Raw genomic sequence first — 19,349 nt, forward strand, 5'->3', positions numbered from 1 at the left:
ATAGCTTTAACGTTTGAGTTAAGGGAAAACATAACGCTTTGCAAAAAATTTCTGTAATATGATGCTCAACAACATCTCGAGGGAAAAATATACTTGATAGTGCCCCTTGGCGACTTATGTTTGGCGCTATTCTTGTTTGCGCGGAACACCGTGGTAACAGGAATAGCGGCCAAAGCATAATGATATTTCAATAAAACATTGGAAAATTTCAAAAAAAACATCGGCCAAAACTTTATATAAATGAACCCAATATAAGCAAAATTAATAAACCCAATAAAAAGGATTTTGAATCAAAGCAAAAATTAATGGAGTAGGCGCTGAAAGAAAAGGAAAAAAAAACTACTCACTTCTTCATTAAGCTTGAATATTCTCAGATTTAGGTGCAAAGAATTATCTAATAACAGTTAGATACTGTGTAAATTTATCACGAATAGAATCTGTGTACTTCCATAGCCACATAAATTCGACGAAATACGAATCGAAAATGGCGTCTGTAAAACCGAACTAGCGGTGACATTTTTTTCTTAAATCCCTTTTCATGACTGCAAACATACCTTCCATCTTATTGATCAGATTCAAAAGTAACCTTACCAGCCGGTATCCAACGTAGAACTAACGGACCTCTGAAATCACATATACCGTTGAACATTTAAAAATAACGCTAAAATCTAAACCAATCAGAATCACTATTGGGTTTCAACATCGCCCAGATTGGCGATCACAACTTGGCGAGAATCAAGGGCACCCTCAAATATAGTGTACCCTATACCTATACACCACTGTTGTAACATTAGAAAGGGGCCTTCGTCAGTTACAGAGTAGTCCCAAACTCTTAGAATCAAAATTTTCAGACTTATTTTGTTGACTCTCCTTGATTTCTCTAACCAATGGTATAAATTTTACAATTAATTTTTCAGTTACAGAACATTAATTTTGATAATAAATTTTTGATAAAATTAAAACGTTGTCTATAATAAGGCCTTTATAGTAAGAAAGTTTTTGAAATATACAAAGAATGAAAAACACTTTTATATTTATCAAATACTATTCTTTTTTATCATTTATTAAATAACAGAAAATTAAAAATTATCTGCCAACAACTGATAGAATGCTTTGATGATAGCTTTATGATGCCAATTTCAGAACAATTCACAAAAAAAAAAAAAAAAAAAAAAAAGGGCGGGAAACAGTTGCAGCTAAGTTAATGGCAGAACTTGAATAAATTGTAATTACACTTTTTTCTTCTCGTCTAACACAAATGTTGTTGATGTTGTCAAATGAGTATAAGGTAAACACAAATTTTTTTTAAAAATAAGTAAGATTAAATATATCAGAAAAAAGTTTTTAATGTACATAATAATTTTTAAAAAAATGCTTAAATAACTAAAAACTCAGTCATTCAGAGTTTGAACACATACGTTTTCAGACTTAACACAGGCATAAAAAGCTAACTTTTTCTTAAAAAAAAAAACGGTTTTGAAAATAAATTAAACAAAAAATGGAATAAAAGGGTTTTTTTTCTTCAAACAAATGAAATAGTAGAACATTTTAGTGGTTGTTTGTGATATCAAAAACTTAAGATGTTGTCTTTGGAACTGTTACATTATTGGTGTAACTTTTTATTTTATATTTTTAGAACAGTCTTTGAACAGCCGACCCAATTTTGAGTTTACGACTACCAATGTTTAACTTCGTAGCCTTGTAAATTGGACCCAATCCAGAAGACAAGGGAACTTCCCAGGTCAAGTATTGGGAGAAATTTGGCTTCGTTGAATTCTTTTAGTTGGAACTAACCTTCCACGATAAGCATGACTGCAAGAGGACTCTAACTCATGATCAGCCTACCACTGAGGATATTTTACATTAGTACTGTGGTTGGTGCGAGCCCAGTGCCGAACTCTACCCTAGGATGAGATTGAAGCCCCGGTCAACTCATTATTGGTCTAACTTGAAGATTACATTTTTTTAAACAATAGAACTTAAAAAATAAAAATGAATTAATAAATATTAAATAATGCAATAGCACAGCTTTTTCCTTCTTTCATTTTTAACAATACAAATTACAAAAAATTTTCAATGCTTTATTCACAAAATGCTGTACAGTACAAGATATGATAATACATTTGATATAACGTACTTGAGAAATCTTTGAAGTATTTTTCATTTATCACAGAAATTACTGGAATATTAAGCATTAAATTCAAGGGCGCAAGGATGATTTTAAAGATGTATAAAATAATAAAGAAATTAATAGTTACACATTTAGTATACTATAAGAGATGTTAAAAAATGCCTCAACACAGAATGTTAAAACCTAATTCAATTATCCAAGAAAGATTAAAATTTTGTGTTATGTCAACTAAAGCAATAAAACACAAATGAAAAAACATACATATACACATTTTTTTAAAGCATTTAGTTGAGAAAAGTGAAGAAAATTTTTAATTTCTATATATTATTTTACTTATGTAACTTCAATAGACTACTTTTTCAAGGTATTTATATTTGAACATTTTAATACTGTCAAATTACGAGAAACAATTTAAATGCAAAACAATTAAGTCTGATAATGCATTCATTCACTAAAAAGGAAAAGCATTATGTGTGATACAAATCGACAAAAAAGATTAAGAAACAAATGCACAGCATTTTAGATTATAAAGAATAAATAAACAAATGAGCTTGAAGAAATAATTATCAATAACAAACTGATGGAAAAGATTGGCACAATATTTACTCGTTAAATGACTTAGCAAAATTTGGCAAATCAAAGAGCTGGTCAAAAACATGGCATTCTATTTTTTTTTTTTTTTAATAAATGCAATTTCAAAACAAAAGACAAAATAATTGCAAGCTAATTAAACTTGTTCACACATAACACAAGACAATAAACAACAAATGAGATTCAACAAAAGAGTAAAATCTTGCTTAGTGGTAATTAGAAAACAAGTGCAAAATATTTTTTTATCTATAATCAAATTGTAAAACAATGTTAATTATTAAAGCATCAGTTAATTGCAAATTAATTTTTTTTACAAGAAAACATTCACTTTCACTTATATATTTTTGATTCAAATTTCTAAGATGAGGAAAACTTATAATGCAAGTTTTTACAAACAAAATAATACAACTTAACAAATTATTAATTTAAAAATAAATATGAAGTATGACCGAGAAAAAAAGTAATGCTTAACTCGGTAAAATTTATATACTATTTACATTAAATAAGTTAAGAAAACTGATGATTGAAATGTAAAAATTATTAAAATTAAAATTATTATAAAATAAAAATAACAGATCAACAAAACCCTGGCATAAACTATTTTTAAATTTAATCTTAAAGTAAAACATTAACTGCACTATTTTGAATTCAGATGACAAAATTTTAATTTTTTAATTAAATTTATTAGAAGATTTCAAAATTTTTCTTTTGTATTAAATAATTTTTAAATTTGCTCATTTTTTTCATTAAAATGAAATAATTCATGAAATAAAATTGTTAATATTATTATCACAGAATATAGTCTAGATCAGAAACTATCATATTATAGATAATAGTAAATTGGTAATAGATCTAGTAATTCTTTAACATCAAAATACTGAAGTTGAAAACCTACTTTTTTTTAATCTCACTATATATTTAATATTATCTTAAATTTATTACAAAATAGTTCTTTTTAGAAAAAGCATTTTGCAACGGTAGTGATGATTTGAAAGCTCAAGCAAAATACATTCTGGCAGAACAATTATTTTAAAAATTCACAAAAAAATATATAAATCCACATAAATATACAATAACTAGAGATTCAACTTAAAAAAAAAGTTAGTATTCATTTTTATACATAATCCAACAGAAAGCAATAAATAAATGCATGTCAACAATGTGCTTGGAATACAAAATGGTACAAAACAATTGAGATATATTAAAAATGGACGGATGAGCTATTAAAATTTAATATTTAAATTTTTTATTAAAAAATATATTTTATATGGTATCAACATAAATTAACTGAAACTTAATTTAAATAAAATAGCAAACAATATTTAAAAAAGTGTTTGAATTATTGTTAATACAGTAATTTTAATGATTATTAATCCGAAGTTACATTTTTTTAAAAATAATTGCTCAAAGGTGAAACTCTACCAGCTCTTCCAAGCCTTTACAAACTTTGAAGAGTTGATAATGTTCGGTCTTAAGTTTTTAATCAAGTGTGGCAAAATAAATGTGCCAATAAATATAAGTCATTAATATACATGTTCATAATTTTGTCTTCTTGCAAACATAGCAACAAATAACACATAAATACATAGCTGCACTACAGATTAAAATGGCATGAAATACTTCGTAAACTTTGATAAATGATTTTTACATTGATGAATGGGAAGTTATTTTTAAAAAGAAATTAAGTAGGCATAAGATTTTTTAAAAATGATTTGTTAGAGATAATCAGGCACTTATTGCGGGCAATTTAAAAATATTTTGTGGTTTTGCTCAAGTGTCTGTATCTTACTCAGTGACACCCACATGATTTTACAACCATATTACGATATTTTTTCAAAATAACATTTGAATTATTATCAAAATATAACACAGTAATTGCTGTCAGCTGTGTTGGGGAGCATTGTGGTTTAGGAACAACAGATGGATCCATCAAATGAACAAGAGTTTGCACAATAGCATGATTTGTAGCATTCATGTTTGCATTCAGAGGGAATGAACATTCACCTTCACAATAGAATGCACCATAACCATCTGGTGCAATTATCCAGTCCTGCAATAAAAATATATATATAACAAATGATACACAACGGTTTTCTAAAATTTTAGAGGTAATTCAATGATAGGTATCACTAATTTTTTTTTACAACTAACTAATAGGATTTCGGCCATGGTAGTATTTGTCGCAAAATGTGAAGAATAATAAAAAATGCTATAATGAAACTTATGTTTTTGCTCTTTTGATAAAGCCACAATTGGGAAAATATTTATTAAATAAGTGAAAATAAACAATGAATTGCCACACACAGATGATAGAAATAGTGTAAAAAAATATATAACTTTGATTGCTTAAAGAAAATTTTTTTGTTACATCGTGTTCCTTATAAAAATGGTTGGAGGTCGATGGACAAACAATTTGGCATATTTTAAGTGAAATCTGTGCATTTATGCTAAGATCATTTGCAAAATTATTATTATTATTCAGACAAAAACTTTTTTTCTAATTTTAATTTCTTTTTTTAAGAACATTTAAACATGATTCAATTCAACAAAACATTACTCTTCCTTGCTTTATTACAAATAAAATAAATTTTTTCTCCTTTAATTTTTTCACAATCTATTTTTATTTTTAAACTTAAATTACGACAGAACAACAGTTTAGCAATATTTGATTACACAAAATTGAACTTTCTTTACCAATTTTTAAGTTATGATTACTGATTGCACAAGCACAATACTACTGATTTTAAAAAATGCATTTTTCAGAACTTAGAAGTCATGGTATATGGGTTTACCTGACATGATTTACATAAAATTACAAGAAGAGAATCCCTTTGAAGGAGTTCAAAAAAATATTGAAATCAATTCAATAAAAAAAAATTATAAAATGCAATTTATATTTTTAATCTATTAAAATGAAAAAGAGATTAGAAGATAAAAAGTTGTGGCAATTAAATTTAATAACGTCAAAAAGACTAATAAAATCAAATATATTCTGAATCTTTCATTTCCTTATGCAAACTTAAAATTTAAATTAGTTTTAAAACTAATTAAATTTATTTATATAATTTACGTTTATAACATTTTTATGACAGTTAAAAATATTTTATTTTTAAAAAATTCTTATTTTATTTTGGTTGAATATGGACAAGGACAAAAATTAAACTAAGAAAATGAACTCTACAAATGTAATATAATCAAAGGGTATAACATTGTTATGCACTATTAAATGCGGAATTTTAGTTTGAAAAAGAGAAAATATTTAAATGAAATATGAATTAAATTGGTGAGGAAATAGTAATTTTTAAATACAGGATAAGTAAAAATGACTACTCCAATTTCATAGGTATACCTTGTAATAAATGTATTCATTAAAAATGTACATACATCCAGAGGCAATGCTTTAGAAAGTCGCCAATAGACGGTGCAGGAAGTTCAATCACCGTCACTGTTTTCATGAAAACAAAACGAGCAGAAAAACAATTCCACTTTAAAATAGTTGCACGATAGCAAAAAGCATTTTGTGTGCTTTAGGGTAAGCTCATACCTTCGCCAAAATGATTCTTTCCAGTGGGAATTCCTAAAAGATTATGTATATCCCTCCAGGTTCAATGACCGTGATTGATTAGAAAACTTTTATCACAGTTGCTTTCGAGGCATGAATATGAACATATTTATTGATCTATTATACAATTGATCTATGTTGTATGAATGTATATTACACATTTATATGGAGTACATAAAAAAAATTGTTTATATTACCACTTTATAAATATACATTTTTAATAAATACATTTATTGCATAGTGCACCAATGAAATTCTGTCATTTATTTTTACCTAACGTGTATTTAAGAAATAACTTATCTTGGATTGGTATGTTATTAAAATTAATTTTTTTACAAGTTATATTAGAGTTATGCAATAAGCAGTGTAATGTTGTATAAAACTGCAATTTAAAAAAAAATTATAATAATATACTTATTGTAAATTTTTTCTTTAAAGTTTATTTTCGATTTTTTTTTCTTTGCTAAAGAAGTAAAATATATACTTTTAACTCTTTCAAACAAATTAAACTTATGGTTTAAAAGCAAAACACATTAAGGTTGGCTGTTTATTTCAAAATCCATGAATGCGTTTAGTAGTGAGAATCATTCATATACTTTTAACATACCAAATCTAGTAACTTAATGTTTATATATTACGAATACGAATTAATTATTACGAATTATATATTATTATTATTAATAATTATATGTTTAAAAAAAAACAAATTTAAAACATAACTAGAAATAAAGTAAATTAAAGATGAGCAATGGACTTACCTCCCAACCCAAATCTTTGAAGCTCACATACAGAGTTGATCTTTGACAATTCCGTTTTGAGCTATACTTTTCTCGAGTGACATAACCTTAAAATAAAAGATTAAAAAATAAGAAAACAAGTTGTCTTTAATAAAAAGAAACACAACAAGAGAATATTTCATCTGAGAGGAAGATTTCTCTAATCTATATGCTTGAATTTAAAAGAACTATGGTTCATCATACATACTATTCTCTTCACAAAAATTCTTGTTTGAAATTTTTTTTTGTATACTTATGAAACAATTATACCAGCTTCATTTCATTAAATATAAATATCTATAAGTTTAAGAGAAGAAAAAAACCCAATAGGATTAAGCGGAAACTTTTCTTTTATTACTGAAATCACTAAAAAAGGATTAAAAAGAAACAAAAATTTAAAAAGTAAGCAGTTTAGTTTTGAAAGTTGGCCTGATATATGCCTTATTAATGATCAATAAGTAATTTACAAGAGCATTTGTAGTGATCCACCAAAAGAATTCGCCAGTAGAATGTAAAATTTAATGACAAATCAGATATAACTATACACAATTTGCCTAAGCCACATGACTCCATAATCAAATTAATAAAGAAAATAGTGTGCAATATAAACTAAGGTTGACACAAGAACAAAATTAATAGTAGTAAAAGAAAGCTCAATAATGAAAGATCATTTCAGGAACAAAACCTTTAATCATCTAATATGGGTAAACAAACATACTGCAGGTAAAAGATTCTAATGAAAATGTTACTTGGTAATTGCTAAAACAGGTCATTTAAATGTAATCTAAGTATATATCAAGAAGAGAGTATTTATTTTGATGAAGCTGTAAAGATAATATGAGCAAAACACTAAAATCCTTTGCAAATAGCAAAAAAAAAATTAATTTTGTGAAAAAAATAACATTTCTTATTTTTGCTAACATTTTGGAAAAGAATAGAAAAGAAAACTACTGAAATTATAATTACATGATGTTAGGGTTCAATTTTGCCAGCAGTGGCGATAAAGTCGCCAATGCAAATTCACCAAGTGCAATAAAATTGACCTGCTTTTTTTTTAAAAAAAAAGTAAACAAACAAAAAATAAAAGGGCCGAATTTAATTGTGTTGGCAAAATTACAAACATTTGAATAGTTCCTAAAAAATCAATTATCTAATTAGCAATTGCACAAATTTATATATTAATTTCTTTAGAATATATTCAATTTAAAATTAAATTTATTATTTTTTTACAGATATCACAAATAAGAATTTTAAAAAAAAATATTTTGTCAAACAGCTATAGAAAAGTTTAACAAATAATAATAATTTCATTGCACAAATTATTAAGATCTCAAATGATCAAAAAATTTTGAAAGATCATCTTTCAAAATTTTTTAATATAGAAAAGTCAAAATATATCTAATTTTGATATAGTAATTCAGCATAGATTTTAATATTTAGCAAAGCTTACCATAAGGATGATGATAGTTATCATCATAATAGTTGTCTTGTCTCTTTTTGGCACCTCTCTTTGTTCGAATTCGCAAACGATTTGCAGACTTGAAATAGGCAACCATAAATGGTTGATATTCTTCACGTCCTGTAGATCCAGCAATTCCAATCTCATGAGGCTCTAAAGAACGTGCTATAGAGGAAAACAAGAATATGTAAATCAAAATGAGTTGTGTGCTACAAAATACAAAGCAAATTCCTCAAATTTTTTATTTTTCACAACATTTATTTATTTAATATTATTATTTGGTGATGTTTTAGGACAACTTCGACAAGGACAAGTGACCAAAATAAAATGGCTGTCACTGTAAGGTATACAATCGCTCGATATAAGGACACACCTGGTCTAAAAAAAAAATCAATGTTAGAACATATGGTCGCTATAACGAGAGTATACAAAACATATATTAAATACCGATTCATATATACTGGATTTATTTTGACTAAATACACTGCCATATCAATCTGTCCAATCCTTCAAATTTTTTATAGTCTGTTCTAAACATATGGCTTGATGCTTGGCTGCGAGCAACAATTTTTTATAAATAACACATGTTTAGAGAATTATACACAGAATGTGAATATGTGTTTCATCTCCAAAATAATCCTCCAATAACAATTCACAGAAAGAGTGAAACCTTTGAAAAGAAATTTACTTTGCTTCATGGCTTTGAATGCATACAAGAGATTCGGATTTTCTGGAGAGGGTGTAGTTCTCACTGTGAATTCTGAATAATGAAAGTAATTAATATTTCACCATGTTTTTGACCACAAATAATGCCAAGGACCCCCAAAGATATGAATAGGAGGTCCTAAAACTTTCTTTTTCACTTACAGAAAATTGAAGATGCTTCTCTTTTGTACAGCGGTAATGGGCAAAGCACACGAAAGGAAGGAAACAGGAAATCTGCAGGTGGAATTTTTCCAACTAACTTCCTTTGAATAATTCAATCATTTAAAGAACGTTACAACTGGTTAAATAATAACTTACTTCATTTCAGTCACTTGGATGGTTAAATAATAACTTACTTCATTTCAGTCACTTGGATGGTTAAATAATAACTTTCTTCATTTCAGTCACTTGGATGGTTAAATAATAACTTACTTCATTTCAGTCACTTGGATGGTTAAATAATAACTTACTTCATTTCAGTCACTTGGATGGTTAAATAATAACTTACTTCATTTCAGTCACTTGGAAGATGCTTTTAAAGCAAAAATAAATGTTCTGGAAGCTCTGAATTTGATTTCTTTAGTCTTGCACAATGCCGGTTAAAGTCGAGTACAAATGGGTTTATTATGTAGCCTTTTCGGTACCCAATGGGAACACTGACCCTTAGGAAGATCTCCCAAAGTCGATGACACTTATATCGATTGCAAGACGCATCATGTTACTTTTGAATTCCTTCAATATCTGGTTTAATACCTCCTCCCAATGATAATAATAAAAACAATGAAGATCAATAAATACCAGGGGACATACCCACAACTGATCAAGAGTTTCAAAGCATTTTTATGCTCTGAAATTCTTAATTTGAAATTCCTTAATGATGTTTGTCTTGTAAGCATAGCTGCCAACCTCTAGTTATAAAAATGCAGAAGATAGACAAAAAAAAATGCAGAAGAAATGCCTAAAAATGCAGAAGATTCGCAAGCACATACTAATTACCAATAAATTTATAAAAGAAGCGGATTTTAATTAATTATTTATTTATAAATCCACTTAATATTAGCAAAAAAAAGCAATACTCATCTTTTTTTAAAACAAAAAAGGAAATATCTTTTAAAAAAACTTTCGACCAGCTACTTGATGGTACAATATTCGATTAAAAATGTAGTTACCAAACGCAATAATGTAAAATGTAAAATGTAGTTGCCAAACGCTGTTACAAGAGGAACAGCGACATCTGACTTAAAGAAAATACTAGCTATCACGCAGATGGGTAAAATGCAGAAGATCCTATCTTCTGCGCATAAAAGAGGAAAAAATAGCTAAAATAAGTAAAAATGCAGAAAGCTTCTGCAAAATGCAGAAGGGTTGGCAGCTATGTGTAAGTATCGATTTTGAAAAATATGTTAAGATTCCTTTTTACTCTGATTTTACCTTTTCAATGTTTGTGTGCTAATTAATGCTAGTCAAGCGGAAAATGTAGAACTGGGGATCCACTGCATATCCTTCTATATACTTGATTCTACAAAAACTATGGTTTTTTATTACCTTACTTTTTTGAATTTGACAAATTAATGTATTATAAAATATTTCAAAAAAAATTTATATTCAATGTTTGGCCATGTTTGCTGAATTAAATATCACTTTGCTCGTTTTTCAAATAAATGAATTTAATTATGAGATCTATTGATTTTTATAAATAAAAATTATTTCTCTTTGGACATAGTAAATCTAATTCCTTAACTGTTAGTAAACTTGATTTAATTATAGATTAGACTTCAAAAATTATCCTTGTTTGTAGATATCATATTAGATATATCATACATATTTCTATGCTGCCAACACTTGCATTTTTTTCTTATCATTGTGAAATAAAAATTGCAACAATAACTGGAGCATAAATTTCTCCAGCACCTAAAATCACATCAATGATTATCAGATAGTTTATATCACAATTAATTAGATAATTATATTATATCTAATCAGATTATGATTAATTAGATATAATGATAATCAAGATTATTTTAAATCAAATTTGTTTAATATAAAATAAATTATCTTGCGAATATAAAAATAAAATCTTTCTTGTGAAATAAGAAAAGTTGGCAACTATGTTTTTTTTATCACTATTATTTACAAATATATTCTTTTTTAGAACAGTTTTTGATGCTTCTTTTTTATATGTCAAAATAATTGCAGGTACAACTTTAGAATTTGGTCAAATTAGAAGTTTCATTTGAATCCTTACCAAAAATATAAGTTTGCATATATATATACACACATATAAAATGTTCTTAACAAGAAACTTTACCTGTAGGTCATTTATCAACTAAATGTTAAGTATTGTACTTTTTATGTTCTACTTTTCAATTACTAGGTATTAGATGCACTACAGTTTGTTAGGCAATACCCTGTTTGAACCTTTTATTTCGAAGAAATATAACAATCAAAAAAGTAATAATAGAGAATTCTTAGAAAAGTTCATAAAAAATAAATAACACATATTTCTGATTCATAGGTGAAACTTACATGAAGAATCTAAAGTTTTGATCTTTAAATAAAGACCCAAATTCTTTTGAGGAAAAGCAATCCATTTAACCAAAGCTTTAGTAACATTGAAAGCCAGCCAACCACTTTGATGATTTATGGTCATTTCATCAACTAATTCAAGAGTGTTACTACTACAAATGAAGAGAAAAAGATACAATAAGAAAACAATGTTTTTATATTCTACAAAGAAATGTTAAGTGAACAAAAAATAAGAATTATTATATACACTATATACAGACTATTATATACAGACACATTTTTTTCATATTTCTCCAGAAATACTTAAAGAAACATTTTATAAATTTAGAAGTCTTTTGATCATGCAGTTTCTCATATTTATAATGAAGTTAAAAATCTCTTAACGGCTTGAGGGATTAACAAACAGAAAATAATGTTTTTGTTCACCCTATGTTAAAAAATGAAATAATAACTGCACAAAATTTCTTAAACCTAAATTTAATATTTATGAAGATATGGACATTTTTTTAAAAAACTAAATTTTGGTCTGGTGCTTTTTTTTTTTTTTTGTAGCTATAACTTTAAAAATATTCAATAAAATTTAACAAAATTTTTAGAGCAATCTAAAACTAATTACAAATTTTTTTAAATTAAAATTTGAAAAACATTTGTTTCAAGCAATTTTCTTGGTAGCGTTTGTATTTTTTTTTTTTAAAGTAACTCAAAACGATAAAAAGGGTTTTCTAAAATATTATTTTGTATCATAAGACAAAGTTAAATAACGAATTATATTACGTTACAATAAACGTCCATACACCAAAATATGATTGTATAAGGAAAGAAAACATGCAAAAGAAAAGATACTTTTATGGGGGATGATCCCCAACAATGCCGGTGTCATTTTTAATAAATCTTGTTTATTAGTACAAAATGAAATAAGTGAAAAACCCCTTAGCATTTTAAGATTTCCTTAAAAAAAAAAAAACTACTTAGAAAATTGTTGGAAACTTTTTAAATTTTTAAGATATTCAAATCTAACCTTTTTTTATTAGTTGTCAAATACTATTCACTACAAAATGAACAAAAAATTGTATTTTTATTTTTCAGCACATTTTTAATTAACAATTACTTTAATTACTCATATCTTGCATAGTTTTAAGCAAATTCTCAAATTTTAACACCATCCACTAATGGAAACCACAGTTCCCTTTCTGGAACCTATGTTGTAGATCAGTGGTCTCTAATCCCTGGACTGGTACTGGTCAGTGGCTCAATGGTACTGGACTGCATAAGAAACAAAAATTCCATATTATTCACTGTGGTGTATTAATTTCTCTTGGGTTTCTGCGACTTTCTATGGACGAGACTGTTAACTAAGAACTGTGAATAAAACTTAATCTGAGATAAACTTAAAACTAAGACTTGTCATCTTAAGCGGCACCCATACTGTGCATATAACTGTATTTTGTTTAGAAGACATGTTTAAATACTATTAAACTAAAATTATTAAATTAAAACCATCTAAAATATAAACAACCATTATCTGCCCCCCTTTAAAGGGCCATAATAAATCTTTTAAACGCAGACCGATCTGCAGCAATAAAAAGGTTGGTAAACACTGATATAGATTACATGCATAAAAAACCTTATTTATTCGAAGAAATGATATCAAATGTAGGAAAGAGATGCAAATGAAAATGTTCCAAGAACCTACTTATTGGTAATAAAATGCTGTGAATAAATCATATCAAATCAGACTAAATAAAAAAAAAATTAAAGAATCCTTACTTAGGCTTGTCAGCATCACGAACAGAATACAAACTAACAAGATATTTTCCCTTGCGAGGAGATGACTTTTTGGAGTAATTCCTGTAAAACCTGAATTCAGCTGTAAAAAGTTCTTCATCATTTGGAACTTGGGATGTATCAAACCAATAACGTTTGTCTCTCTCATGACGAATGTGGGGATACTCCTCATGAACTGAAAATTAAAACACATTAAATAAGTAAATTACTATTTCAAATTTATGAAAATTGCTATAGTATTTATAGTATCTACAAATATAAAACTAAAGAGGATATTCCTTAAGAGAACGCTATACCATCATGGGGAAAAACATTCACAGCAATCTCTCTTTCACACGCATAAATAATTTAAGAAAAAGTGAGTAAAGGTAGCATAAACCAAGTCAAAACATCAAAATACAGAAAAACCAGTCAGGAGCGACCTGTCGCTGTTTCACAGTAAAATGGTTGTTACTGGAGGTTGGTTATTCTAGAGGGTTACTTCCATTGACTTCAAAATGTTATGAACATGATTTTTTGAGCATGATTACAAGGTCATGATTTTTCACAAGTGATTTTACATGATTTACAGGTACATGACTTTTCAGAAGTGATTTTAATTTTACTCAGTGTCATGTTCTTGGAGCGGAACTGAAACTGAATCGATTAATAAACTTTAGCGTCAATGAAAATGACCCCTACTGATATAATGTAAAAAGATATTAACCAATTATGAATGATTGAACTATTTTAAATAAATAAATAGTTATGGTTCTTTGTTTAAGTTTGCATGCTGATCATGTAACTAAAGTTAGGAAAAGATTTATGTATCGCGATTTGCTTCAAAAGTGATAATTCCAGGTAACTTTTCTGAGACCTGTGAAAAACTAAAAATAAATCACAGAAGGGGACCAACTCACAGCCATCCAAGGGCTAACCTCCACATGTTTTTGTTTTTTAAATAAATTGAAAAATTTTTTTGGCACCTTATTGACGAAACGGATTACAACAGAAACATTTCCAAAGTTTTCAATCCCTTAAGTGTCAAACCACTGTTGAATACTTGCTATAAATAATAAATACATCTAATATTGCTATCATTAATGATAACTATAACTATGAAAAATGATAATATCACAATTAATGATAACATATTTTAAAAAAAATAGATATTGCCAAGGTTGATAATTATAAAAAATAATAATTAAATACTATATTATTTCAATTTTGATAATTTTCTTTTTGGGAACAAAAATAGTTACCAATATAAATGAGTTAATTAAAAAAAAATTGTGATAAAATATTAAATACAATATTTTTTGACAATTCATCATAGTGTTAAAATTCTTACTATTGGTTTTAGGAACCAATGTTTGAGTCAATGTTTTCTCAGAAAAGCAGTCGTCAATGCATCTTTACGACCGAACAGTACTTTTTATTACAGATTTCGCAATCCTTTATAGCAAGTATTCAAACTAAACTATTATGACAGCTACAGAGAGCCAAGTTTTAAACACGAAAATAAAACCCATAATTTTTTTTGCAAGAAATTTGGTAATATTTTTTCTTAGGGAAGAAATAAACTTTCCAGAAATAAAATATAAGGTTCATACGCAATTTCAAAAACAAAATTTGTCATACTTTTACATGAAAATGTAAACAAAATTCCAAACATACGCATGTGTTCAAGAAATAATGAAATTAACCCTAAGACAGAAAGTATAGGATCAAACCTTGCCCTTTTCACTAAGTTGAGGTTAACTAGTAGATTTTATAAAACACAATAAATAGTAGATAAAAGCACATTTAACAGAATAATTTACAATTTATTTAATTTTATAAAAAATAATAATTAAACTTTATTAGCAGCCTAAGAAATAATTGTTATTGTAATTAAACTTATCAAAGGAATCACATAATTCATATAGCTAATCAAATATCTTGTTTATAATTAAGAAACATAATTAATCTATACAGAAAGCTTAATTTCTAAAAACAAATATTACCAGCCTAAAAAATAGTGCTATTATATTGTAAATATGGAAAAATTTTAGATTTATATGATACAGAAAAATGTTAGAGAATTTTGTATAAATTATTATCTTAATTTCAATAAATTGTAAGAAGTTTAAGTTTTTACAAGATATAAATATGGCAATAGAGGTCAAAACTTATTTTTTTATTGTTTGGTATTTATTGTTGCTGTGCATTTTTTGTGATTTTCTATAATTTGGCTAGAAAAAGTATAATTACTTAGCCCAAAATAATCTAATTCTGGAACACTTGTGTTAACTTGCCTATCAGATGCTTTATAAACACTAAATAAAATATTGATTCAGGATTTTTTAGGTAAATTTTGTGGTACTTTCCTGGAAAGTTTGTAATGTCTTACATTAGAACAGAATACTTGCTTGCATAAAAGCATGATGACATAGAGAATAAAAAAAAATCTTTCAATTTTCTCGACAGTTAAATTAACTAAACCTTTTACACCCAAAATGTAGTTATAACAAGTATGAAGGTATAATAAGAGTTGGAGAAACAATTGAATTAAACATTATGAGAAACGAGAAAACTAATAAGAATATTACAAAAAAAAAACGGGGATGTGAAATTTACTTTTGACTTTTCAGAGATAATTTAATAATATATTTTAAATTTCAAGTTCAAATCATAAGCCAAAGAAAGCATACTTTTGTTGACAAAACTGACTATAAAATCAGATTCAGCAAGAAGTCGCTGGGATTTCTTAAGTTGTTTCGAGTTTATCTCTTCTTTCTGTAACTTTTTATACAAGTCAATCAAATATTTTGGTGCTGAACTGTGAACATCATGGTGTTGTTTAGGATTCGGCCGATGATGCAATCCAAGAAGCTGTAATATTTCATGTTCTAATTCAACTTTGTCTTTCCGCCGTAGCGGACGCAATAGAATACTTTGTTGCCGGCCATTATCTGCATAAAATCCTCCAGATAAACAGAACACTTCGTTAATTATTAAAACATAAATTACAACGAAGATATGTAAACACAAAGCCATTTTATTCGATGCAACAAGTGTTTCACTGAACTTCACATCGCTTTAGAAAAAGAAATATTCCCTGAAAAGTCATAACAAAAGGGAAAAAAGTAAAATAAAAGTTTTGAAAGGGAAGAATGTACGCAGTTAGGGAATTTAGCTTATATCCGACTGGTTCGCAAATAGAATTTTCGACAGTTGCATTTGCATTGTTATGCCATGAATTGGGAAACGGCAAAAAATTTAAACGGTATAAAATGTTTAATCGGAAAAGAAATAGGGAAAAAGTTATAATTGACTTCAAGGTCCCGTTTCTTGAGTTCTTAATCAGTGTCCCAGACCGCTGCATTATTTTATCTGTTATGCTGAATTTTATGAAAATTTCTAAGTAAATTAATTGTAATTTTTCCTGTATAAAAAAAAATTATTTCGTGGGAAAAAAATTCGCATCATTTAGCTAAATTTTATTTTATTTAACTATTATTTAAAAAGTTCTAACTTCTTTTGAGGAAAAAATAGCTGGAGGGTAAGAATGCTGATTTCGTGTGTGGTCTAAGGGAGTGGGGTGGTGATTTGCGGATATTCCTTCCCCCCTTTTTTTTCCCTTTTTCTTGAAAGTAAACATTTCTTCATTTTCGAAGAAATCGGTAAATCGCAAAGAGAAATGACTCAGGTAATAGTGAAAGGTTGGAAAGGAATTTTTAGTGGAATTTTAAGGACTTAAGAAAAAAGATGATCAATGTGGGAATTTATAATTAGTGAAGAGGCAAATGAAACTCTTGCTTTTAAGTTCGAACAGAAATCTCTTTTTCCCAATTAGATGTCCGATTTCTTTTGTTTTTTTTCTATTTTCAAATGTATTTTTGAATTATTTTTATCTGTATTAGTGTTTGATTTTCCCCCTCCATCTTTCTCTTTCGTCTTCTTTTTCTTATAATGTGAAAAATCGACTTAGATTTTTAATTTAATTGTATTAATTTTACAGTAACATTTAAAAATTAAATTACTTATCACTCAAAATTTACTCCAATTAAATTTCTAACATTAAAGGAATCTTTTTACATTTTTCTTTGAAAAATGAAACAAATTTATTAATTTGTTTAAATGTGACGAATTAATAAATATAATTATTTATTAATTTAATTCTTATGTTAATTATATTAATTTCATGATTATATTAATTTAATGTTATTGTAACAAATTAATTAATTTGAACAAATTAAAGTAATTAAAAAAATATATTAATGTTTTTTTTATAGTTCTTTTTTAGCAAAGGTTTAAAAATAATTAATATTTTTTTGAAAATTTTATGGATATGGACTATTAATTTATTTGTGTTTTATCCTAAAAAAAACTAAATAAACAAACAGTTGAATTTACTAGCACTTAGTTAACGCTGCGGAACGAAAAAGTACCTTAAATTTCTCAATCCATAAATTACAATACATGCAAATATATTGGAAATTTTAAAAGAACATTTGAGTTTGAAAAAATTTAAAGCCGTAATTATTTAATAACTGGAACCAAAGATTTTAATTATAAATAAGACGAATACTTAAATAATTTTCATGCAACTAATTTAACCGATTCTTCACAAATAAATAAAAATTACTTCTAGAAAAGATTAAAAGAATATTTGTCTTTCCATTTTCGAGAAATAAATAACAAAAAAATAAACAATATTTCTTTAATCACTTTGTCAAAACGGTAGTATATTTCATGACATATAAGTCATACCTTCCTACTACGTAATAAAGTAATATTATTTTTCTTATGTTAGACAAGATTTTATCGTACCCATGATATCTTATGTCATCACTGTGGTCGGTGCAAGCCCGATGAGGAATTCGAATCGACCTGCCATCGCAGGGATTCAAACCCGGTTCCCCTTATTGGAAGGCGAGCGCTCTATCCACTGAGCCATCACAGCTCAAAATCAGGACTTTTTCCGGAATGATATATTGTACACAACAAAACAATGAATATGTTGATTAAATCTGATAGTTCCTTGTTCGAACAGTTTAGCCCTAGCAGGTCTTTGAACTTTAGCTATCCTGTCTAGCCCCATATTTCCCTGCATGTGTTTAAATTACATATGTATAGCGTAAGGCAAAGTTCCTTTAAATCAAATTTGTTTAACAAAAGTGCCAACTATTACGTTTTTTTTAAACAATTTAAAGAGTAGAAGACAGTTAAAGACTGAAGCTTTCAGAATTTTCTGTAATCTTGACAACATTTTAAAAGCCCCACCACGAAATCAAATTTACAAAAAGAGTTATATATTGAATTGAAACAAAATTTTCTCTACCACTAGAAGAAATGTTTCCACATAGCGTAGAAAGTTAGAAACCCTGCATTAATACATTACGTTGCTACCAAATAGAAAAATATTTTCTATAAATAAGAAATTCCATAGTTGTTGAATAGATGCAAACTCTTGGTGCTTGTGCTCTAGCAAGATAAAGAAATACAATTGGTAGCGAATTAAAACGTAAAACTTGTAGAAAAAGAATAATTGCGCCCACTTTTTAAAAGTGCCACCACGAGATATTTGCAATAAAGTTGCCTTTCATATGATACTTTGAATTTTTGTCTTGTAGTGGGAAAAATTACTTAAAATGAAGAGCACTAAACTAAAAAATAACTTGCATTAAGTTACTACTAGAAAATACTTTTTTACAAAGCCGAAACAATTGGCTCCTCTGTAAAAATCTCACCATTTCTGAAACCTTCAAGCATGTTCCTTCATAAATTGTAGGAACAGTTTTGCCGTGCAAAATCTTTCTAAGTATTTGCTTCGAAAAGCAAGATTACAAA

At 27.2% G+C, this 19,349-nt stretch overlaps 1 protein-coding gene across 1 annotated transcript; it reads right to left on the minus strand.

Annotated features, from left to right (window-relative positions):
* Window positions 1–2,060: 2,060 nt before the first annotated feature.
* Window positions 2,061–16,648, minus strand: gbb (TGF-beta family member glass bottom boat). The gene is made up of 6 exons (XM_043045723.3): window positions 16,208–16,648; window positions 13,518–13,710; window positions 11,751–11,902; window positions 8,511–8,684; window positions 7,043–7,128; window positions 2,061–4,772 (listed from the first exon to the last, which is right to left on the minus strand). Exons 1-6 carry the CDS (start codon window positions 16,551–16,553, stop codon window positions 4,512–4,514), a joined length of 1,212 nt encoding a protein of 403 aa, XP_042901657.1. The 5' UTR covers window positions 16,554–16,648; the 3' UTR covers window positions 2,061–4,511.
* Between the last annotated feature and the right edge of the window lie 2,701 nt (window positions 16,649–19,349).

Source organism: Parasteatoda tepidariorum, chromosome 9 (assembly GCF_982258835.1).
Source record: "Parasteatoda tepidariorum strain Cologne lab strain chromosome 9, Ptep-v5.0, whole genome shotgun sequence".
Taxonomy (NCBI): Eukaryota; Metazoa; Arthropoda; class Arachnida; order Araneae; family Theridiidae; genus Parasteatoda; species Parasteatoda tepidariorum.

Coding starts and splice junctions, on each gene's coding strand:
- gbb (XM_043045723.3), bottom strand. CDS start 16,553: ATGGCTTTGTGTTTACATATCTTCGTTGTAATTTATGTTTTAATAATT. Junction 11,903..13,517: donor CGTGATGCTGACAAGCCTAA/GTAAGGATTCTT, acceptor CTTCATTTGTAG/TAGTAACACTCTTGAATTAG. Junction 8,685..11,750: donor CAAAACTTTAGATTCTTCAT/GTAAGTTTCACC, acceptor TTTCCTCTATAG/CACGTTCTTTAGAGCCTCAT.